At 39.5% G+C, this 23,430-nt stretch overlaps 2 protein-coding genes and 1 long non-coding RNA gene across 3 annotated transcripts; all 3 read left to right on the top strand.

Moving 5' to 3' along the window:
- The first annotated feature begins 358 nt into the window (after positions 1–358).
- On the top strand, positions 359–1,998 carry LOC140329198 (uncharacterized). The gene is made up of 3 exons (XR_011920434.1): positions 359–413; positions 811–953; positions 1,822–1,998. It is a non-coding gene; the product is annotated as an uncharacterized lncRNA (long non-coding RNA).
- A 4,290-nt stretch (positions 1,999–6,288) lies between these two features.
- On the top strand, positions 6,289–10,124 carry LOC140329861 (kinesin-like protein KIF28P). The gene is made up of 4 exons (XM_072410252.1): positions 6,289–6,554; positions 7,277–7,411; positions 8,248–8,414; positions 10,114–10,124. Exons 1-4 carry the CDS (start codon positions 6,289–6,291, stop codon positions 10,122–10,124), a joined length of 579 nt encoding a protein of 192 aa, XP_072266353.1.
- Positions 10,061–23,072, top strand: LOC140329197 (kinesin-like protein KIF28P). The gene is made up of 4 exons (XM_072409334.1): positions 10,061–10,268; positions 12,641–12,791; positions 13,125–13,321; positions 22,318–23,072. Exons 1-4 carry the CDS (start codon positions 10,236–10,238, stop codon positions 22,477–22,479), a joined length of 543 nt encoding a protein of 180 aa, XP_072265435.1. The 5' UTR covers positions 10,061–10,235; the 3' UTR covers positions 22,480–23,072.
- The last annotated feature ends 358 nt before the right edge of the window (positions 23,073–23,430 follow it).

The following is a 23,430-nucleotide window of genomic DNA, read 5'->3' as shown; positions in this document are numbered from 1 at the left end:
ACTTGCTTATTTTAATATTTTATTACAAATGTTTACAAATTTTCACAAGAAAGAGTTCTTGAGTAAATGATACTATAATGACCAGTACGATAAGGCTGCGTCAGCCAGGGAATGCATTGTTTTCAATGACTCGACCAAGTAATTGAGATTGAATTACTAAAACAGCAGAAGCTGGACCTGTGGTAAATTTTAATATTTATTGATTAGCTGGTTGATTATAAATATCCAATGACACAATATTGGATATGTAAAGTGAACTTAGATTCATTTTATTTACTAACATTCACTTTGCTATGTGTAGTCTTAATAAATTTTGATACTCAAAATATCTTTTTCTTTCTATAGATTGCTGCAGTGAGTCCAGCAGACATCTGTTATGAGGAGACTTTGTCAACTCTTAGATACGCTGAGAGGTAATGCCAAGAGGTTTTCCATGTTGATGTAACATTAAATAGGTCCCCCTTACCAGATAAGGGAGTTTTGGGTAACTTGACCAGTTTCCAGGCATGCAGAAAATTTCTCCCTGGTAGTTGATTTGACTTGTAGGCTGGTGGTATAGAATATAAGTCAGTATAAGAGTTCTGCTTCATGGACCTAAAAGGTAAGGCAAGGGGTGCAAATCACAGAGCTTTTTTTTCCCCAGCCCAATGTACTATTTGCAGTAATCTGAACCTGCATAAGAGCAGTGTGTGTGTTCAAAGTCATCACTGTCTACTTCATACTACCTCATTCTGTTGTGACTGCTTTGTGTTATAGTTGTTTTGTGTTTTATGGTTGGTTTATTGTTTTGTATATCTATTTATCTCCTAGAGCGAAAAAGATTAAGAACAGGGCAGTTATCAATGCAAGTCCTACAGAGCGTCTTATTAAAGAGCTGAAAGCAGAAAATAACAAGCTTTTATCTCGACTGGCAGGACTTGGAGGCTCAGGAAAGAGGATGGAAAAAGAAACCAGTATGTTAAAATATTTACTATCACTTGTTTTTACCAATATAAATTGTGCATTTTATATGACATATGGTATGCATTTTTCTTGTACTAATCCTGGTCCCTATACCCAGATTAGAGCCCTTGTTTTACTTTCTACCCCCCTTACCACTTATTCATGTTTCCAATGGAAAAGTTGAGCATTTCTTGCTAAAGTGTTTCTGTAGCAGGAAGAATAGGAAATCTTCCTAGTAAAAGACATAGGCAGAACGAAAAAAAAAATGCTGGTGTTTTACATTAGAAAGCTAAGATTGTGTGTGCTGTAAAATTAGAAAATCTGTTTCTCTATAATGCTTATAAATACAGAGGTGAATGAGGACTTTAAAATGTTTTTTACTGCTTTTTTTTTTTATCATGGGCCTATTAACTTAACTACAGCATTTTTCTTTTCCTTAAATGATTTTTCTCTTCCTTTGCAAATTCAACTACATCAGAAGACTATCTTAGCCCTCTCTTTATTTGGGAGTGTCACATTTGTGTCTGAATTAACCCAACTCCCCCTTCCTCCCTTCACCTTCATAGAAAACCTTTTATGTAACACTATAGAATGTCAAACGAGCAGTAGCTCTGTGTCTGCTGCTACTGCTGAAACCTAGCAGCAGTCTCAGGACTTTTTAATGTCTATACAAGGTAGGTTTTTACAGGTTTTTAAGATAGATTTCAGTGTCTTTTTATTGTTATGTTGTCCCTTGCTTTAATCTGCACTGCTTTCTAAATTAGTGACCATTAGGTGTCTGAATAATAAAATTCCCTTCAGGTCTCACTCATATTTTATACCACAATATTTGTGGCACACGCTGCTTAAACTGATACTGTATAAATGTCTAAATTGTAGAAGAACTACGCCGACTGCTTTCAGAAAATGAGTTGAGGATCCAAGCAGTTCAGAATACATGGGAAATGCAACTACAGGAAGCCAGGAAAGAATGGGAGCAACAGTTTGCTGCAATAACGCAGGTAAGTATATTTTAGTATACAATGTTGTGTATCCCCTAGGGCTGATTTGTAAACATGTAAACAAAAATGCCATACAACACATCTGGACTAGCATTTTTTTTTTGACGATTCTGCCTGTAAAGGGATTTGTATTTGTATACAGTCAGTCCTAAGAGTTACTCAGCCCGGCCATACACCACAACCAGGTTGGTGACCTGATTTATGGGCACAATAACAATAAAGGATCAGCTCTAGACTGATGAGCTCATCTCTCTGCAAACATCTCCTGTCAGCACATTCTTTGTTAGCACATGTTCACACAGCACATCTGATTGGCCCCTAGTGATGCTCCGCCCTTTGTTAGTTTGTGGTCTGTTGTTTAAGGGTTGTGAAGATGCTCTTACAAAGTTAAATTCAGGTACTTCTATTAAAACCAGACTCAATTTATACTGAATAAATAACTGTACATATACATATATTATGTTATATATGTTATACCCCTGTAATTCTTTACCTTTAACTGTTCATAAATAAATTGTTCATAAGTTGGCCCCGTCTTAGTTTGTCTAGGTGCTGTGTATTAATTCAGACATTAGTCAGGGGTAAGGGGCGCTATTAAAAGTCCTACAAAATCATTCGGATTTCTATGGTAAAAATACTGACCAGTTCTTGAACGTTCATATAAAATATTGGAATTAAAATGCCTGTTATGTTTATTTCTATAATTTCTGTTCATATTGTTGCTATTTCTTAGCCCACAATCATCCAGGTTTCTTAAACTCTTTGCCTTCTGCTATAAAGCCTTTGTATTCTATGCCAAATTGTTTCTGTTTCAGGAGAGGAGAATGATGCAGTCATTTCCTTACCTTCTAAACATAAATGAAGACCCTCAGCTGTCTGGAGTTCTAAAGTACTTCATCCAGGAAGGTAAGATATGTACTATTTCTTTATAACTCCCAAATTGAAGTAGTCCATTCTAGTCTTATCGAGCCTTTGTGTTTTGTGGTAACAGGGAAAAACAAATAATTCTGAAACTTTCCAGCACAATTGTGCAAATAATTACTTTGCCTAAAAATTACCCCTGTTTTTTCTCACCTCTAAAAATATGTGACCTAAAACTAAACCCCAAAAAAATTCAGTGTGAAAAATGTATGAATTTTGGATAAAAGTTTGGTGAATCTTGGATGAAAGCATTTATAAGTTAAAATTCTGTTTTTTCTTTCTGTGTCATACCAGTTTCTACTGTCATTTGTTTCGGGTAAGCAGCCAGACAGAGGAACCACTTAAATCATTGTATATGTAGGAATAAACAAAAGTTAAAAAAACCCTAAAGTATGTTACGGCATATCTGCATACTAATGTTCACCAAATCTGTCTTTTGTTTCAGGTTCATCTGATGTTGGCCAGGTCCCCTCTAATGCAATTACGTTGAGGGGACTGGGGTATGTAGAAAACACCTAATCAAAGGATGTTAAACTATTAAATATGTACTTGGTAATATTACAAAAATACACAGCTCAGAAGCCAAGTGTTCAAGGCTCTAGATTCAAATCTCCTTAGAAGTGGTATGTTCTCCATATGCTTATACAAGATACACAATAGAACTGACTGATATGTGCAGGCAGTGCTAAACTCTGGTAACCTATATGACACTCTGAAAAGAAAAAACTGAAAGTAGAATACTTTTCTTAGAATGTACAGCTATGGGTGGTGTCCTAGAAACCCAATATGTGCAGTTACTATCTCTGCACTGACTTGTGGAAAGAGCAAAATGGGTCTAGTAAGACATTCTACCCCATACAGGGACATGTTACAATGCTTAGGCTGGGGTCTAGACTTTTGTGCCCTGTTATTATAAATATTTTGTGTAATCAATATAGGTTAGAGATTTGTTTTCATTGCTAAAATGTGATAAAACTGTGTGCAAGTTTTATATCTTGGACATGCCTGATAATCCTCTTTAATGGTTTTCCCACATTTTTACCCTTAACCTATTGTTTTTCTTAGAATTTTACCAAAGCATGCTACTTTTACTAACTTTGAAAACAAGGTTTTGGTAAAACCTTATGGCAAGGCTAAAGTTGTTGTTAATGGAGTCCCTATTTTCATGGACACAAAATTGCAGCACCTGGTAAGTTTTGAAGGAAGTTGTGGGTTTACATGATGATATAGTTGTGCCACATATATGAACAGATGCTACAACGTTACTTTTTCTTCAGCCTGCCTTTTTTTATCTAGACTTAGATATGTTGTGGGTAGAAACAAGTTTCCTGGGATATATTTATTAAAATCATGCTGCATGTCTATTATTTTTCTGTACAGGCAAATTAAATTCTCTTCTATCAAATAATGAAATTTGTTTTATTATAACCCACCTATTTATTTTATGGTTGGCCATTGGTTTTGAATTATTATTGTAATTTTTTTAATAAAAATGTTTATGCCCCCAGGACCGTCTTATCCTTGGTTCAAACAGCGGATATCTTTACGTTGGGTTTCCAGCTGAACGTGGCTCTGAGGACATCAGCAAGTTTGACTATGACTTTTTTCAGTCTGAACTGGCAGCAGCAGAAGGCTTTAGTGTAGATAAAATAGGTATGTTACAGCCACTTTAATCAGTTGGTTCATTTTTATCTTCCTGTTGAATTTAGCCACTTTCATGAGTTACATTCATGAGTTCCAATTCATGAGTTCCATCTAAATATTGTGCTAATCAGTGCAGAGAGTGAATTCAGCCTAAAATGTAATTTCAAATATTGGATGGATAACTCATAAAACAGTTTTAGAGACTCTTCTGGAGAAATCTGTTAGCTACAGTTTACCAGGTCTTTATTCATGCTGATGCCATTACAAGTGACCCCTTGTCTTTTCTTGCAATATATTTAATATTTTGCATGAAACAGGAGAAGTAGGAACACCCTGGATTGAGGGAACAAAGCCAGATGATATAAAAGGATGTCTTACCAATGGAAAAAAAATTATCAGGTGACACAGCCACATCCATCTGGGAGGACTGGCTTTTGTAAAAAGTTTTTCCGCATACACAAAATTAATTTGGTTTGCTAAATGAGCAATTTTTACCCATAGTTGAGTTTAGTTTTTAGCATAGTTTACTGCTAACAAAATTACTTTTATTTTTGCAATGAGCTACAAAATGATAAAAAAGGACAGATATTAGGATATAGCTTCTTATGGCAACTATGAAAATCATAAGGGTGGCTACTTCCGGTATACATTTTGTGTACAGAACTGCCCCACAAATTAAATTTCTGTTCTGGGTGGGTAAATGCTTTTTCTAAATCTTTCTCATGCTATACTCCGAAGTCTTAGAAGTGGACCAACTCACTGTTACTTGTCAGAGCAGACAAATCTGCAACTCCCTGGAGAAAAAATAAATTTCTATATATAAATATATAAACAAATATATATATAAATAAATATATATATATCCATATATAGTTGTCCTAATGGTGACAGAGTCTCTTAAAGTATGTACCTCTCCTGTTTTTACCTAGGTGCTATAAACAGCAAAGATGGCAAACCTGACCCAAGTGTCCTGGCTGTCTTCCATGACTACATTAAACTAATGCCCCTGGTAGCTGAAGCAAACCAGATGAGCGAAGAACTTATGAAGGTAAACAATTAAAGCCAACGGCAGCAAATAACTCAGCACTTCCTAATTTGCTTGTACCTATAGTTTTACTGCACAGGTACAATTATGCATTGCATAAATATTGCTCGGCATACAATTTTTAGGGTGGAATTAATATTAATTTAAATATTTTTTTTATTTCTAAGGCTGTCACAGGTTTTGAGGTTCAAAAGAGGAATATTGCAAAACAATTGTATGTGTAAATGTAAAATTCAAATCAAATTATTAATAACGCAAATCATATAATTGATGGTATTTTCACATTTTGTGCAGGATCTGAAATTTGAGCTAAAGGTAAAAAATTTGGCTTTGACAGATTCCAGGGGCTATGATCTTCAGAAAGATATCATGGTGAAAGTAATCAGCACAAAAACCCAACAGGTATAACTATATTACACATTTACTCATTGTATACTGCTCAATATCCTATCTACCATTCAAGTTTTGTTTTTTGTTACATTATCTCCTTTATCATTTAGAGTAAAACTATCAAAAAAAGGAAACATTGAGCTTTACTTTTTTTATTTCCCTTTATTTATTACTCCATTTTTTCCTAAAGCAAATCTTATTACCTTGCTTCTTGACATCCTGTGTAATGCGAATAGAACATCAATAAATAAACTTTCATTTTGGTAAATCAGTCTAAATACAAAGAAGCCACCTCAAATAAAGTGCACCAAAAATAATATCATATTTGTTGGCTTTGAGGTATGGATGTGGTCAAAATCCAAGTTCATCAACAGGAAGTTTCTGATGGAGGAGCTTTATCAGAGATTTCTGGATGGCGATATCAACTTTGACCAGAAAAGTGATCCATTCTGGGACCCAGTGGAGGTTATACATTTAGGATCATCACACATCTGGCTTCAGTCTCTAGCTTATTATATGAAGCTGGAGGAACAGACAGAAGTTCTGGATTCTGAAGGGGCAGAGGAAGCCATTCTCATGATAAATATTACCCCCTGCTCCAGCTGTGGAAGGTATTTCTATGCTTCTTTTTTGTACATTTTTGTATTATTATTGTGTTAAAAAAGATTACAAGCAGTAAGCCTGTGAACAGTGTTTAGTTTATCCAAACATTATATTAAAAAGTTGTTTGCTACTAGTAATAACAATTCGAGACAGGTACGTTAGTAACATGAGAATGCTATGTAAATGCATATTTAAATAAATAAATGAGTTAGGTATTGCTGTTTGAATATTGGAGCTGAAAAAAAAGATACATAAAATGGTAACTTTATTCATTGAACAATGTATTGCTGTTTGTGCTCTGCAAACACCTAGAAACATTGAGATTTTGTGCTTCTGGGACACTGGGCCTGATTTATTAAAGCTCTCCAAGGCTGGAGAAGATAAACTTTCATCAGTAAAGCTGGGTGATCCAGCAAACCTGGAATGGATTTCTTCAAAGTCATTTGCTGGTTCACCCAGCTGCACTGATGAAAGTGTATCCTCTCTTGCATTGGAGAGCTTCAATAAATCAGGCCCATTGGGCTTGGAATTGTAGATGTAATCAGTCGATACACATAATGCTCAGCCCCAGTTGGGCAGCCAAGATTTCTAAATCATATTTATTTTGATTTTTTTAGACTGGTGAATATGTTTCATGTGAAAACCATCAGTAATACAGCAATAATTTCATGCAACTGTAAAAGAATGTCTAATAGTCTTTAGCTACAACTTCCATCTCATGTTTTTATAGACCATTAAGTGAAGAAGACATTGTTATTGATCCTTTGGAATTGCTGGGAAGGAACATAGTTTTCCAAATTCATATTCAACAATGTCTAGGGGTCCGATGGCTGAAGGAAGCCACAGCCAGAGGAATTCAGCTTGGGTATGTAAAATGCCTGGAGGGCCTATTGATGTTAAGTAAATTGGGACATAATGTACAAGGTAAATGATTTGGGCTGGTAGTTGCAGGGGAAAATTGAATGGGGGTGTGTGGGGAAAGCACTTACAATAAACAAAGCTAACATTATGCCACACTTACTTTCTAATTTGTCCTATTCCATCGATGATAGCTTTTATGAGCCCCTTTGCTTCTCCACTGCCCCTGATGACATGGTTTCCATCTTTGCAAACTATTTCCCCCCACTATCATTTTATTTTTTTCATTTTTAGGAAGGAGAGTGATGGAGCATCTAAGATTTATGTGTGATGGATTTGTGCTATTTTCTTCATACCAGAAGTATATAATGCTTTCTGTATGTGTTAGAAAAATGAATTTATAGTAAAAAGGAAAAGGAGTGTTTTAACAGAAAACATATACAAAGCTACTCAACAAATCTAAGCATACTTAATTTTTTTCCATGGCACAGTATTACTTTATTATGTGCAAAAAGCTTTTGGGTAGCAGGGTGGCTCAGAGGCTAGCACTCTGGCCTCTGTGCGCTGGGTCCCAGGTTCAAATCTTTGCAAGGACATCTGCATGGAGCTTGCAGGTTCTCCCCGTGTTTGTGTTGGTTTCCTCCCACATTGCAAAAAGATGCAACTATGTTAAATGGCTTCCCCCAAAATTGACCTTAGACTGACATTAGATCGTGAGCTCCTTTGAGGGACAGCTAGTGACATGACTAAAGATTTTGTACAGTACTTATTGTGCTTAGGGCATAATAAAATATCATATAATAAAAATACAATAAAAATAATTTATTCTCAATTTTTTTTAAGCTACTACTTCTATGATGTTCCACAGCCGCTGTATACAAGGCCGGTTTGGAAATCAGTTAATCCTGTGATTGATCACAAATTACAGTTTGTTGCCTTCAATGTGTCTAATGAACTTCTTAACTACCTGCAGAAAAATGCATTGGTTGTAGATCTCTGGGGCCTTCAAGGTAAAGCTTTTATATAATTTTTAGCTTTTATATATAATGTTTAAATTTTTTTATTAAATCTGGGGCCATGTGCAGACTGGCAGTAATGTTGTGGTGAAGTTTGTATTGGGTAGAGTGGGAGGATAGTGAAAAACTTTTTGTTGTTGTGTCTGCCCCAATCGAAGATACTCCAAGTTCTCTCCCAGTAGCAACAAAGATATGGGGGGATGTCTGCCCAGTGGTAGCATGAACAAGAAACAACCTGACAAAAGTTCTATTATCAATACAATACTACATGATGCTTGTAGCAAGAAGCAAATAAACCTCAATTTGGCATGCTCTGTTGAAATGTTTTCACTAATTTGTAAACTGCAAATTAGTCCACAAATAATAAACTCATAAATAACAAAATAAAAATATCAAGTATCACTTTATAGCTTCTGCTTAGGTTTGTATATAAGTAATTCTTGTCATGTCTTTCAAGATAAATATTTGTATTATGTAAATACAGAATACCTAGATTTTATAGTTTATACCAGCCTTCTCAAGCTTTTTAACATGGGTAAACCCTTAAAAAAACATTCAGGTCTTAGGGAACCCCTGCTATACATACAATTTACACAGCTTACAATACATGTGATCACCTGAAAGAATTCCTCCTATTTTGCTAGCCAACTAGAAGAATGTCATCCTTACAAATAGCCAAAAAGATAATTGGTAAACTGACTCAAAGAACCCCTGGAGACCTCTGAAATAACCCCAGGATTCAATGGAGAAGCACTGGTTTACAGGGAAATTAAATTGTTTATATTATAAAAATATACATTTACTGTGTATATCAATGTTTACTTTATTATTTTGTAAACCAATATTTAATAAAGGGTGTTGTCTTTTGTGGATGCTAGACATTCTCCAACAGATAGAGGCAAAACGATAAATATGAAAGATTTACATACTGTAGTTCATTTACCTAGGTACAATGAAAGGAAACAATATTTTTTTTTCACTCTTGATCAGAATGCATAAATGTTATGATTGGACTTTTTCTACTTAACTATATTACTATATATAGAAATAAAAATGTAAGGTGTGTCAATGCAAAGACCCCATTTGTTGACTGAAACATTGCACAATGTATTCTACAGCTCTTATTTCAGACAATGGGTACATTCTTTTTCCTGACCACAGGACACTAGCTTCGTTTTATAATAATAATTTTATATTAATAAAAATATATTAATTTTATAATAATAAAAATTTAATAATAATAATTTTAACAATAAGCCTCAGCCTCAAGGGGATTACAAATTTTAATTTAAATTGTGTTTCAAATCTTTAAAACCTGTAAAAAAGAGATGAAACCTAAAGTACCAAGTGAATGCCTAAACATGTAGATGAAAATAACATGGGGCCTTTTAATTTTACCAAAACATTGGATTGGCTCTAACAGTGTCTTTTACACCAGACAGAAAAGTATCTACCTGAAACCCCTCATTGGACCCAAAGGTATATCTATTGATAACCATTATGTGAGAACCATTTCTTAAATTAAAAAATTAGAAAAAGAAATAACAATATGGAGGTTGTTAAAGCCAGTAACCCCAGATCACAAAAGCATAGGTTTTTAAAAACTAATTGCTGTCTCAATTCTAACTGGAAAAGAAATGGGGCTATAGAAAGTTTTTCTTGACATCCTCTATCTACCTCACTATTTTTTCAGAACCAAATTAACAGATACAAACTGAAACATATTCTTATGGATTTGCAGAAGGCTGTCCTGAATATGATTGGTCTCTGCCAGACATACAAAGTACCAAGGAGGGCTATATTTTAATTGACTGCATGAAAACTTTACTCCCTGCGTCTACTTTGGTGGTAAGTACATTGGATTCACTGCCAATATATATTATTATTCAATAGAAGAGTGACATGTAAGATTCTCACACCTCAAAAAATGTATTGACACAGGTTTCTTATCTAAAGATGCCTCCATCCATTCCATCAGAAAGACAAACCATCGTTTTACCCAGAAACAAAGCAAATGTAGTTGGATTAGGGCTTGTCCAGTTATGCAAGATGGTTTTCTTAGCCATCAAAGACAGTATTGCCAAGAGAGTGCTGCATCTTTTATTTATTTATTTGTGAACAAATACAGTTAGGTCCATAAATATTTGGACAGAGACAACTTTTTTCTCATTCCTGTACATTACCACAATTAATTTTAAATGAAACAACTCAGATGCAGTTGAACTTCACACTTTCAGCTTTAATTCAGTGGGTTGAACAAAAAGATTGCAAAAAAATATGAGGAACTAAAGCCTTTTTTTACACACTCACTTAATTTCAGGGGCTCAAAAGTAATTGGACAATTGACTCAAACGCTATTTCATGGGCTGGTGCGGGCAATTCCTTCGTTATGTCATTATCTTGGGAGCTAACAACATGCATGCTTCATACTGTCTAGGGGGAATACATTGGGGGGGTCAGAATTAGAAAAGGATCTGGGGGTTCTGGTAGATCGGGGGTCAGCAAACTTTTTTGGCTACTAGCCCATTTTAGGAGGTCAAGAAGGCACACTAGGCTGGACTCTCTCTTGAGTCCCTCGCTGATGGCTCTGCCCCCCACCAGGAACGCCCCTGAAGGGAAATCCCTCTCCTCCACAATGCATACAGAGTAGAGGGAATGTCCTCTTACCCCCGCATGCGGCAACGGAGCCGCAGGGTGCCGACCCATGCCGGCTGGGATTAGGCCGGATTGACCAGGGGGGGCGTTACGCCAGAATGGACTACTGGCTTGGCTGTATCTGGCCTAAAGGCGGGCGTTTTCCCACCCCTGTGGTAGATCATAGACTTAATAATAGCATGCAATGCCAAGCTGCAATATCTAAAGCTAGCAAAGCTAGTGCTTTCTTAAAAGCTAAGTGCTTTCTTGTATTAAAAGAGGAACAGACTGCAGAGATGGAGACATAATCCTGCCCCTGTACAAAGCATTGGTCAGACCACATCTGGAATATCCAGTTTAGTTTTGGGCACCAGTTCACAAAAAGGATATTGTGGAATTGAAGAGAGTGCAGAGAAGGGCAACTAAACTAAAAAAAAGGAATAGAGGAGCTCAGCTATGAGGAGAGATTAGCTGAACTGAATCTTTTCTACCTTGAGAAGAGAGGTATAAAGGGGGGATATGATCACCCTGTTAAATAAATAAATGGTTTATACAGAGAACTCTCTTCCCAACTATTCACTTTGAGATCGTTACAAAGGACAAGAGATGTTACGATTATTGAGCAACCATCTCTGTTCATTATTACCTCATAACTAGAAGACTTCTGTTGTTTTATTTTTTTTTCTGCTAGAAAATTGTAATGTTCTGTAATACTTACATGGTCTATATATTACTATTCCTGGTTATTGTTAAATCTAAATTTTTGTATGATTTAGCTTTCCTCCATGTTTATTGTTATTTTTTTTGTTTGAAAAATTAATAAAATTACAATTATAAAAAAAAACAAAGAACAAAAGGGCAATCTGGAGGATTTTTTTTCTTTTCCTCTGTTGGAGCAAATTGTACCAGGGTTTTTTTTTGCCTTCCTGTGGATTAACTATGTCTATAGAGTTTTATATCAGGGATCTGTTTATTTCAGCAGTGGTTGAACTTGATGGACTTGATGAACACAAAGAAAATGTTACATTTATACAGTAGAACTCGTTAGTTTTTCTGTAACAGTTAGGACCTGTTTTTTTGGTCCACTGATGTGTGTTAGGATAACATGAGCATTGCATTACCAAAATGCAAATTACATGCATTATTGTATTGTAGTGCTATCCATTAATTGGGAACTCAAAATTTGCATTGTACTACTGTGTGTTGCACTGGGTAAAATTGTGTGTGGCTGATTTTTTTTGTCCATTCTGCAGTGTTGACAGCTCATTCATTTGAAAAGGCTGCTACAGTGCACAGTATTTTCTATAATGCACATCAACACCTATACAACCTCCCAGCAACAGGGATTGCTATTAGACAAATTACCTTTTACTATTTAGAATAACTAAAAAGAGCTGACCATTGACCAAAGAGACATCCCTCTGTTCACTTGGGTAATGATCAATCTGACATTGCTAGAGCTGCAGATGTTATACAAACATATATATCCTCTCGACAAAAAAAATATTTAAGTTTGCATCTTTGAGTCAGATTTGATTTATTAAAGGCAATTAGCATCAAAATAATTATATATTTCTGGATTTCAGGAGTCAGATAGCCAAGTGTCTGATCTTTATTTAAAATTATTAAAACTGGAACAGGAAACTGAGCTTTTAAGGGACATCAACCGAGCATTAAGAGAAGAGAATACCTTCCTGAAAGAGTCACTGAAGCAGTCAGACACTTGGAAATTTCAAGGTCAGTTACATTGTGTAATTGTGCCATTGTAATGTGTTTAGGCCTTCATATAGTTATTTTATTTTATTAGGTATATTTAAAGGTATTGGGAAATTTATCACGGGGGAGGGTCATAGTAAGGGAAGTCAGTACTGTAAACAGATAATTTGTAAAAACCGAATGGCCATGAAAAGTATCCTAAATTTGTCAAATATGTAAATAAAAGTGTAGAAAACTTTCTGCATTAGATAAATTCACCAAATGTTATTTTTGTTTGTATTCTGTATGTTCACTGCATATTTTCTTCATTCTTGATTTTGTCTAAAAACAGTTTGCTTTCTTTCCACTTCCCAGGTTCGGATAATGCTGTTAGAGCTCACAGCAGTTCTGCTCAAAGTTCTTATTCTGCAGGTTCCTCCAAGGAAATTGTGAGAACTCCCACACACAAGGCTAGCTATGATGCAGACTTTGCAAAAGCTCTAAAAGTTTTCTATCAAAGTATGAACACTATCCGAGGACATTTCTTACGGCTGAAACATTACAAGCCACCGGTAAGAACAATGAATGGGAGTTTAGCAAAAGCTCGAAATAGCTGGGCAGAAGAGGATGTGGATTCATTCCACATCTTTTCCATTAAGTTTGAGTTGAGAAGTGTTAAATACTCCTCAGTTGATCTGGCACTTTGGCAAAATGTGTCAGTCCTCTGCTGGGATGAGATTATATGTATATAGGACTACTTTAAGCTTTATGAAAGAGTGGCCAGACAAAAAAGCCATTGCTTAAAGAAATAACATATTTGAGGTCAGAATGTGGTGTAATCCCCCAAAAACAAGGAATAAGGTTTTCTGGTCAAATGAAACTAAATTTGAACTTTTGGTCACAACAAGAAATGTTATATGCAGTGCAGACCCAACACAACCTGTTATCCCGAAAAACTATTCACACAGTGAAGCAAGGTGGTGGCAGGGGTGGAAAAACTGGTCAGGATTACAGGGCCAGAGGTTTTAGAATGGGATGAAATTTTACCTTCCAGGAGCACAATGGCAATAAACATACTGCTAAATCTAACCTGGAATGGATTCAAGAGAAACATTTAAATAACTTGGAATGGCCTAATCTAAGTCTAGACCTTGACACTTGTGACAGTTTGTGGCATAACTTGAATGCCGCTGTATACTAATGCAATCCCCATGGAACATGAAGGAGTTGGAGCAAGGTTTGCCTTGAGAAATTAGTAAAAATCCTAGTGGTTAGATGTGCTAAGATAAAAGAGACAAAGGACTTACAACTGTATTTGCAACAAAATAGTGGCTCCAAAAAAAATATTTACTTTGGGTGATGGATGCGGTCTTGGTTGATTGTGAAAAAACATTTTACACCTGTAAGGTGGGAGGCATGTAAATCAAATAGTACTATCCCGGCAAAAGTTTTACCCATGTAAATCAAACAGAGGGTTCAAATCCCTCTAAATATGGTTGGGAGGTACACAAATATCTCATATTTAGGAAGATCCTAAAAACAAGTACTTCACTCTGGGTATTTAGATTGCTAGGTTAAGGGACTTGGATGCCATTAGGTGGGTTATTTTAATATCCTGACATTGTTCTCCCTTTTTCTTTTTTTTATTTTTCTTTTTTATTAGCAACCAATACAAACAGAGAATTACACCACTCAAACCACTGAACACAGACAGTGGGTGTAAACAAAGACACGACTTGTCTTTCAATTTGGCAGAAATAATCTTACCTAGTAATTCTTGAGAACTTATATCATGCCACAGAACGACAAGTAGATGGGAAAGAGTGATTAGACAGTTTATAAACATATAAACATTCCTGTTATATCAGTTAGCATTTCAATACTAGGTTGCCAATGGTCGCTGGTTTTACTATAGAAAAAAAAAAAAAAAAGTATAGATAAGAGGAGGAGAGAGAAAGAGAAGCAAATAAGAGAGAGGAAGAAAGAAGAGGATAGTAAGGAGGGGTGAGGAGGGGGTGAAGGGAGTATGGGGTGGTATGCAGCGGAGACGCTATACAGTCACTGCGGTGAACGGAGGAGGCGCAAGTAGTCTGCAGTGGTCTTAAATTCATCCCAATAAAACCAGGAACGTACAGTACCATGCGTGGGACGATCTCCTGTATGCATAAGCTCCTCCATATATTGAATATCGTTTACCCTGGCCAACCATTGCTGCACTGTAGGTGGAGTATTTTGTCTCCATAGCGGGGGTATGCATGCCTTGGCAGCATTTAACAAATGCCGCAACAGCGACCTTCTGTAGGACTTCCTCGACATCGCCGACACATGAAGCAAGACAAGCTCTGGTTTATCCCTTATCGACACCTCTGTCAGCCTCTGCACAATATCAGCAACATCCGCCCAGAACGCCACCAAACTAGGGCAGGACCAAAATACATGCAGCAACGTACCTACATGTTGTCCACATCTCCAACATACTGAACTAGCATGCTGAGAGAGTTTCGCCAGCCTGTCTGGGGTTCTATACCACCTGGTTAGTACTTTGTAGTTAGTTTCCTGGTAACGATTGCTAATAGAGGCTCTATGGCCATAGTATAGCATGCACTCAATTTGTTCTGTGGTAAATTTAACTCCAAGATCTCTTTCCCATTTGGAGATAAAATGTGGTGGTACATTATCCTGTGGTGCAAGTTGTAGTTTATATGTGTGGGATAATACTCCTCTCAGGGCATTCCCTTTGATACATAGACTCTCCAGAGCAGCTAATGGGCGGTTAAAGTCCTGTGCCGGAGGTAAAGATCTGATAAAATGCTGAAACTGTACAGATCTCCAGTTATCTAGACTCGGGAGGGAATGGTCTTATTGAAGCTGGCCCGTGGTGGACCAGCCAGAATGGAGCAGGAAATGAGAAGCACGGTAAACCCCATTGTCAATCCAGGACCTATACACTGGGTCTCTTCTGCTGGTCGGGAACTTGGGGTGTCCTAGGATGGGGGACATAGGGGAGGGGAACGAGATAAGGCCTTCCGCACGAAAATACCTCGACACCACTCTGAGCGTTTCACCGATCAGGGGGTGTCGGCGCAAAGCAACCGTATCCTCCACCGGAGACCACGCCGCAACTCTCAGCATTACTGGAGACTGTGCATCCTCCAATGCCACCCAATTCTTGAAACTGGCATGTCTACACCAGTCCACCAAACGGGTCAGGTGTACCGCCCTGTGGTACAGTATGGGGTCTGGAAAAGCCATCCCACCCTGATCCTTCGGTAAACGGAGAATAAATTTGCTAAGACGGGGCGTTTCAGTGTTCCACACAAATCTCAAGAATTCAGAGCGAATTTTATGCAACAAGTGAATGGGAATGCGTACAGGCAACGTTTGTAGTAAATAGAGTAAACGCGGCATGATGTTCATTTTTAAAACATTACACCGCCCAAACCAGGAAAAGGTCTGCTGTCGCCATCGTTGGAGATCTCTTCGTATGTCATTGAGGAGTGGTAAAAAGTTCAAGTCCACAATTCTACCGAGGTCAGCAGGGATATTAGTGCCTAGGTATTTAATATAGCCCCTTGCCCACTTAAACGGAAAAGAGGGTGTCAGAGCTTTCCGCGTCGCTGATGATAAATTAATATCCAATACCTCTGATTTTTGGAGATTGATTTTATAGTCAGAGAACTGGGCATAACGACGCAATTCGGATAACAAGTTGGGGAGGGTCACCTGGGGAGCAGTAATATAGAAAAGAAGGTCGTCCGCATATGCAGCCACCTTGTGATCAGTAGCGCCCACTCTCACCCCTCTAATATCAGGATTGTTACGAATATGGCCCAGCAGGGGCTCCAAGAGCAGAACAAAAAGCAGAGGAGACAACAGGCATCCTTGTCTGGTACCATTAGCTATAGAGATGGGGCGGGATAGAAGTCCGTTGGCGCGAACGGAGGCCGTGGGGTTTCTGTATAGGGCCTGCAACCATGTAGAGAGCCTGTTAGGGACACCCACAAAGTTGAGCACTTGATGCATATATGTCCAGTTAACGCGATCAAACGCCTTTTCAGCATCAGCTGAGAAGATCATTGAGGGAATCTTGTTGACAGTCACATAATGAATCAGATTCAGCGTGCGGGTAGTGTTATCCCTTGCCTCCCTAAATGGGAGAAAGCCATTCTGGTCGGAGTGAATTAGGCGATGAAGGACTGGTGTCAGCCTTCTCGCCAAGATGCTAGAAAAGAGCTTAATGTCACAATTTAGTAGCGATATCGGGCGATAGTTTGCACACAGCGTAGCATCCTTTTCCGGCTTTGGGATGACAGTAATATGTGCCCTGGAGGAGTCCTCAGGAAGTGGGTGGTCATGAGACAGTGCGTTGAACGCCGTCAAAAACGGAGTAGAAAGTTGAGGAAGAAAACGCTTGTAATAAGCTAGAGTAAACCCATCGGGGCCCGGGGCCTTACCCGTGGGTGCTTTCTTTATAGCTACTTGCAACTCCGCTATAGTAATAGGGGCATCAAGAGCTGCCAAAGCCTCCTCTGGTATCTTAGCGACACCAGAGGCCGCTAGGTATTCTTGTATATTCGCTCTAACAGCATCTAAGGAGCTCGGGTCAGGATTTCCCCTCAAATTATAGAGTTTAGAGTAGAATTCTCGGAAGGTATCAGCTATATCCTGAGACCGATGTAGTAGGGTACCAGTAGACGTTCTAATACAGGGGATAAAAGTTCTAGCCCTTTTAAGTCTCAGAGCACGCGCTAATGCCCTCCCACATTTGTTGCTATATTCATAAAAAAACGCTCTGCATTTATCTAATTGGGACTTTGCATGAGAGCAAAACTGCATATTTATCTTCCCTCTCAATTCACTAATTGTGCCGCTATTTCCGGTGAGTGACCATGTTTATGTCTCGTCTCCAGAACGTACAGGTCCTGTAGTAGCTGTCTCAGCAGCTGCTGGCGTTCTTTTTTAATCCTATGACCTTGCTGAATTAACAGACCTCGTATATAACATTTGTGGGCTTCCCACACACTCAGGGGACTAGCAACAGACGCAGAATTCCTATCAAAGAAGGACAATAACTCTTGTTCCAAGAGAGATCCAAAATCACCAGAGGATAATAGGGATTCATTCAAACACCAAGAACCACCTCTTGGCGAGGGAGCATCCGACAATATAGTAAGGGACACCGGCGCATGATCTGAGAAGGTTATATTCCCTATCTCTGTACCGTGGACTTGAGGGATTGCGTCATGTTTGACCAGGAAAAAATCGATACGCGAGTAAGTTTTGTGGACAGAAGAATAGAATGTGTAGTCACGTTCACTAGGATGCTGTAATCTCCATATATCTGTCAACTGATGAAGGTGCAAGAGGCTTTTCAGGCGTCGCAAGACAGAGCAAGGGAGGTGGGAAGCCCCCCTAGAAACATCACAGGCTGGGTCTAATGCTAAATTAAAATCACCACCCACTATTAAAAATCCTTCTGCCAACGTGTCAGCAACCTCAAGAAACCCCTCTAAAAAGGATACTTGGTTAGTGTTTGGTAAGTATAGGTTGACCAGGGTAAACAATCTCGTATGAATCCTCCCCTTTACTAGGAGGTATCTCCCCTCCGGATCCGCCTTCAAGGCAACCAACGTCCACGGGAGGGATGTATCAATCAAAATACTAACACCCTTTGACTTAGAGTCCGGGGAAGAGGCATGGTATGCCGTCTGAAAGCGACGGTTCCGTAGTGAGGGTATCTTATCATGTCGGAAGTGCGTTTCTTGTAAGAACGCTATCTGACATTTTAAACTGTTAAGGGAGTTCAGTACAACTGAGCGTTTGGTCGGGGAATTAAGACCTTTTGCATTAATAGATGTGATTTTCAGCGACATGTAGGCGCCAAAAAGTGCACCGCAACTGCCCAATCTTCACTGTAGGGGGGGATTGGGGGGGGATACTCAGGTGTAGGGAGTTACAGAAGTAAAGGGGGGGAAGGAGAAGAAAGAAAAAAGAAAAAGAATAGATAAAAAAAGATAGGTGGAGAGTGTTCCGGTCGACCAACCGAAACCCACCAGTATCGTACTACAAATCGTTACCAAGCTCCGACCCGCGTGGGTAAGGAGCAAACTAGTGGGGATAGTGGAACCCAACAAAGGCATGGCTCCCCCGACCCCCACCACATCTAGTTTATAAGCTAATTTTGATAATCCGCCTATAACACAGACTCAAATAGTAATTACACAAAACAGTATAAACATAAATCAAATTGTTCCCTCAGGCAAATCTAGAGTACAAAAATACAGAGGGGATCAGCCAGGCTCGCATAGTCATCATAAAAAGAAAATATACAGTTTAGTGTGAACAAGGCATCTCAGGCAACATATTCATTCTCCTCTGCGATCGCCCCTCCTTGACAAGCATAATAAACAACTCTTATAAGAGCGCCCAGCGGTGGGGCGTCCAACCCCTCCCCGTCCTGACTCTGATTAAATGCTAGTATGGGCACATAGGGTGTTAACACACTTGGACATAAGCCTAAGGCGGTCAGTCTAGACAAACCCAGTGCGGCCACACATAAGAAAACAGCAGTAGCACATCAATACAGCACCACAACTCCCAACTTTACCTCTAGCATGCTATATTCTGCAATAGGGTAGATCGCAACACCCTCCCACAGTGTTACCTATTCCCAGAGACAGTTGGTGGAAATCCTGTAAATGCAGGTACATGCCCGCATCAACCAAATCATTGTCTCCGGGAGCAGGGTCACAGCAAGCATATAAAAAGAACTCAGTAAGCAAGGCAATCAACCCCCTAACACAGAACAGAAGCGATAAAATTGACAGAAACATGAGCCATATAACCATTTCAACATCAATAATAACTGTACATGCTGCAGCAGTGCCCAGGAGGGTTAACCACTATATTCTCAAAAGTATCAAGCACAATGGTATGAGAGTTATGGTTCGTGTTCTGCAGGGCCCCGAGCAATCCGCACTCTTTGCGGTGCGTTTCGCCCAGATCCTCGCGGCAGGGCTCCCCTGCGGTCTCGCATTAAAGTAGCCGCTTGTTCCGTAGAAAAATCCAGCCAATTAGGAATCACAATTGGATCCACACCCAGCATGGAGAACAGGGCAGGCAGTTGAGCATGGCGATGCAAGGCGAAAGTATCTCTTCCCTTTGTTACCAGGATGTGGAATGGATGGCCCCATCTGTAGAAAGCTCCCGCAGATCGGATCAAATCCAGAAGTGGGCGTAGAACACGGCGCTTACGCAGGGTCTGCGCCGAAACATCAGGCAACAATTGTATGCTGGCACCATCAAAGTCCACTGGACCCAGTCGCCAAGCTTTTCTCAGAATCTCCTCCTTTAAGGTGTAATAATGAACCCGGCAGAGTACATCGTTAGGTAGATTGGAACTGCGATCACGGACACTGCGGACTCGGTGCACCCGGTCAATCTCAATGGCCGTATCTAAGGGGCGGTCAAGAATCATGTTGAAAATGGTAGTCACTGTGGCATGTAGATCAGCATTCACCGTGGCGTTAGGAATCCCCCTTAAACGTATGTTGTTCCTCCTGCTGCGGTTTTCCAAGTCGTCAGTACGGAGCAATAAGGCAGTGAGCTGTGATTTAACCTGTCCCATATCTGACTCTAAGGAGGTCACTGAGGATTGCATGGTGCCAGCCGAAGATTCCACTGCCAGCACTCTAGAATCAACTGCTGAGACTTTTAGTTTAACTGCATCGAGGTCCACCCGTATAGAACTTTCCAATTTGGCCAGCATGGTTTCCAGATCTCGCTTCGTGGGCAGCGCAGAAAAAAGAGCCTGCAACATGGCTTGAGAAGCAGGTATTTGATGCGCTGCAGCATTAATGTCTACCCCTGTAACAGCCTGGTCTCGGGGGTCCCCTGAATGCGGAGCTGGACTCCTAGAGTTTGCAATGGGGGGAGATACATGTCCCCCTTGGGCTATCACCACGGCACTTTCACCAGAAAAGGAGGGGGAGGTGCTGACTGACGCCATGTTAATGGACTGGGGGGCCACGGTAGTATTGCTGGGCCCTGAGAGGATAGGATCCCGGGGGCGCCCTGTGCCCTCAGCAGGACTCCCTGGATTAACAGGGAAAGGAGCCCAGGAGCCATCCGGAGCCGCAGCAGCGGCTCTCTCATGGAGGGAGAGGGAGAGGGAGGGGGTGCCGGCCGACGCCATCTTGGGCGCCTCGTGCTGCGGGCCAGGGGGGTCTGGAGAGGAGAAATAGAGGGCCAGGGCCGTCCCCTTACCCGCTCTCCTGGAACCGGGAGTCTTCTTGCCTCGCGGCATACAGAATGTGCTGCAGGGCGATCAAAGGCGGAGGCTGCCAGACGGAAATCAGCGGTGGGAGCGGCGGGAGCTCAGAATTTGCTTCCTCACGCCGCCATCGCGTAGCCACGCCCCCGGCAAAATGTATTAACATAATGCATTTTTGTTACCACAGCAAGTGCCACAATTCCCTCCTTATGTGTGTTGAAGAGCACTATCACATATTGTAATGCATTGCAGAACTTTGCACTTTTAGTAATGCGGCCTATTCAATTTTCACAATGGCCACACTAACACAACCAAACTACTGGAAACGAGCATTAAAGATTGTCTTGCATTGAGCAAAGCAGCTAAATGGATGTGGTGAATACTTATGGTTCGTATTAAGGAGACAAGTTATAATTTCATGTCAAATATGCATTTTTCTCTGATCTGCTAAACCCCTTGGAATCAAGGGGTTTAGCAAATCAACTCAAAACTGAAATACCTAGATTGGACATTCTGTTTAAACAGCATGTATTACATGTATTGTGCTTCCAGGTGAAAGGAGCATGTGACCTCCTCCCATATGACAGTACTTGGGCCAATCGCTAGGTCTGAGCACTGTCACACGAAGAAGGAAGTGACCTCACCACACCTACTAGGGGGAAAAACTGGAAATCTCTTGTAAGGCAGTGGGCCCCAACCTTCTGAGGCTCAGGGACCACTAAATGCATGGACTCCAGACCGCGCATGTGCGGGGAGTTGCGCGTCACTGTGTGAGACTTTGAATAAAGTGTCTAACAGTGTCCATCATCTTGGCATATCTTTACAAATAAAAGGAAATCTGCCATTACAGGCAAATTAGGGCTGATATTGCTGTGCTCTGCTTCCTCAAAGGATGTCATTCTGACCCTCAAAGTTTTAATGATATGAGTCACTGACCTGATCACAAGATACTTGTTTGGGGTAGTAATTGAAATAAAGCAGCAGGTCAGCATAAACATCAAGTAGCTAGTATTTTCCATAGAATAAAATCAATCCATCCCTCTCATTAAGCATTTACTTCAAGGATGATCCATAGATGAACACCCATCCATAGAGGTCTGTCCCATGTTCAATGTTTCCTTCTGCCAGAAGCTTTTACCCGTTTTCCTGATATGAGATATAGGAAATGGGGCACATCGACAATGAACATGAAAACTTTATACACACACTAAATATACCAAATACTATGCATACCGATATTTGGACAAGATGTGTGTAGAAATCAAAACAGATTTTTCTTTTTTGTTTCCTATCCAGGAAGAAGAGAATATTTATCTGTTGCGGATTTTTACAGAGAAACAGTCACAAATGTTTAAGGACTTCTGGCAACAACTTGAGTCTTGTATCTGCAAACTGAAAAATGATGTTGCAGCCATTGTGAAGAAAAAAAGACAAGAGGTTGAATATGCCAGAAGTTGAGTTTAGAAGAAAAGGAAGAAATACCAAAGTATTTTACATAGGCAAATTTTCCTTTGAGTAACCTTTCAATTTTTATTTATGGCATTCTCTAAGTGGAAAGAACAAATGTGATGAAAATGCCTGGTAAAGCAGTAATATGATCTGTGCTAAATTCTGGCAGTGTCAACAGAGCGTACTGTAAGCTGCTTGAATGTCTTTCAGGTTGACTATACTGTTCTCATGGTAATTGGATTTGGAACCATCTTTTAAAAGTTTATAGATAGGCAAATTAAGCTTGCTTCCAGATGCATTCAAAGTACATTTGAGATGATTTGTGATCCTTCTAAATGCAATCAGAGGCTCTTCCAATGCCCTAAACTACATCAAGCTGCTTTTGCATCCTCATAGATTTGTATGAACAGAAAAGCACTTCTGATGCGGGTAAATGCCAGTACTCAAGTCCTTAGTTACTTTCTGAACCAGGGGTCCGAATGTGTGTTAGGAGTCACAAAATTTAAATAAAAGGTTTTCCCTTTTTGCATTTAATTAATTTGCACATATTTTTGAAATCTTTTACTTTACATGATGAGTTATATTGTAGTATTTATTAAACTTTGAACTTCTTGGTCAATCCTGTAAAAACAATAAAAACATGATAATTGCTCCAAAGAACAATTTGATTTAGGCTCTGTAAGCAGCCACCAAATGGCATACCATTCCTGCCAAGTATTTCTCTAAAATACAGTAGATCAATGGTCACCCACCTTTCTGAGAGCAGAGCCCAGTAACACAGAATAAAATGTTGTCACGGCCCGATATGTGTACAGCTTACACTACTCTGCTATTCTCAGCAGCTCTCCCTGCTGTCAGCACACTAGCTGAGAAGAGCAGAGTAGTGTAAGAGAGTCGGTGTGCTGTCAGGTGGCAGAGCTGCTGGGAATGGCAGAGAAGTGTAAGCCCTACATACATTTC

Source organism: Pyxicephalus adspersus, chromosome 4 (genome assembly GCF_032062135.1).
Source record: "Pyxicephalus adspersus chromosome 4, UCB_Pads_2.0, whole genome shotgun sequence".
Lineage (NCBI taxonomy): Eukaryota > Metazoa > Chordata > Amphibia > Anura > Pyxicephalidae > Pyxicephalus > Pyxicephalus adspersus.
This window is presented reverse-complemented; position numbering and strand designations above follow the sequence as displayed.

Bases quoted from the DNA above. Each gene is read 5' to 3' on its own strand.
- LOC140329861 (XM_072410252.1), top strand. From the start codon at position 6,289: ATGTGGTCAAAATCCAAGTTCATCAACAGGAAGTTTCTGATGGAGGAG. The intron at 6,555-7,276 runs GTATTTCTATGC...ATGTTTTTATAG, and splicing joins CCCTGCTCCAGCTGTGGAAG to ACCATTAAGTGAAGAAGACA. The intron at 7,412-8,247 runs GTATGTAAAATG...ATTTTTTTTAAG, and splicing joins GCCAGAGGAATTCAGCTTGG to CTACTACTTCTATGATGTTC.
- LOC140329197 (XM_072409334.1), top strand. From the start codon at position 10,236: ATGAAAACTTTACTCCCTGCGTCTACTTTGGTG. The intron at 12,792-13,124 runs GTCAGTTACATT...TCCACTTCCCAG, and splicing joins AGACACTTGGAAATTTCAAG to GTTCGGATAATGCTGTTAGA. The intron at 13,322-22,317 runs GTAAGAACAATG...TTTCCTATCCAG, and splicing joins TGAAACATTACAAGCCACCG to GAAGAAGAGAATATTTATCT.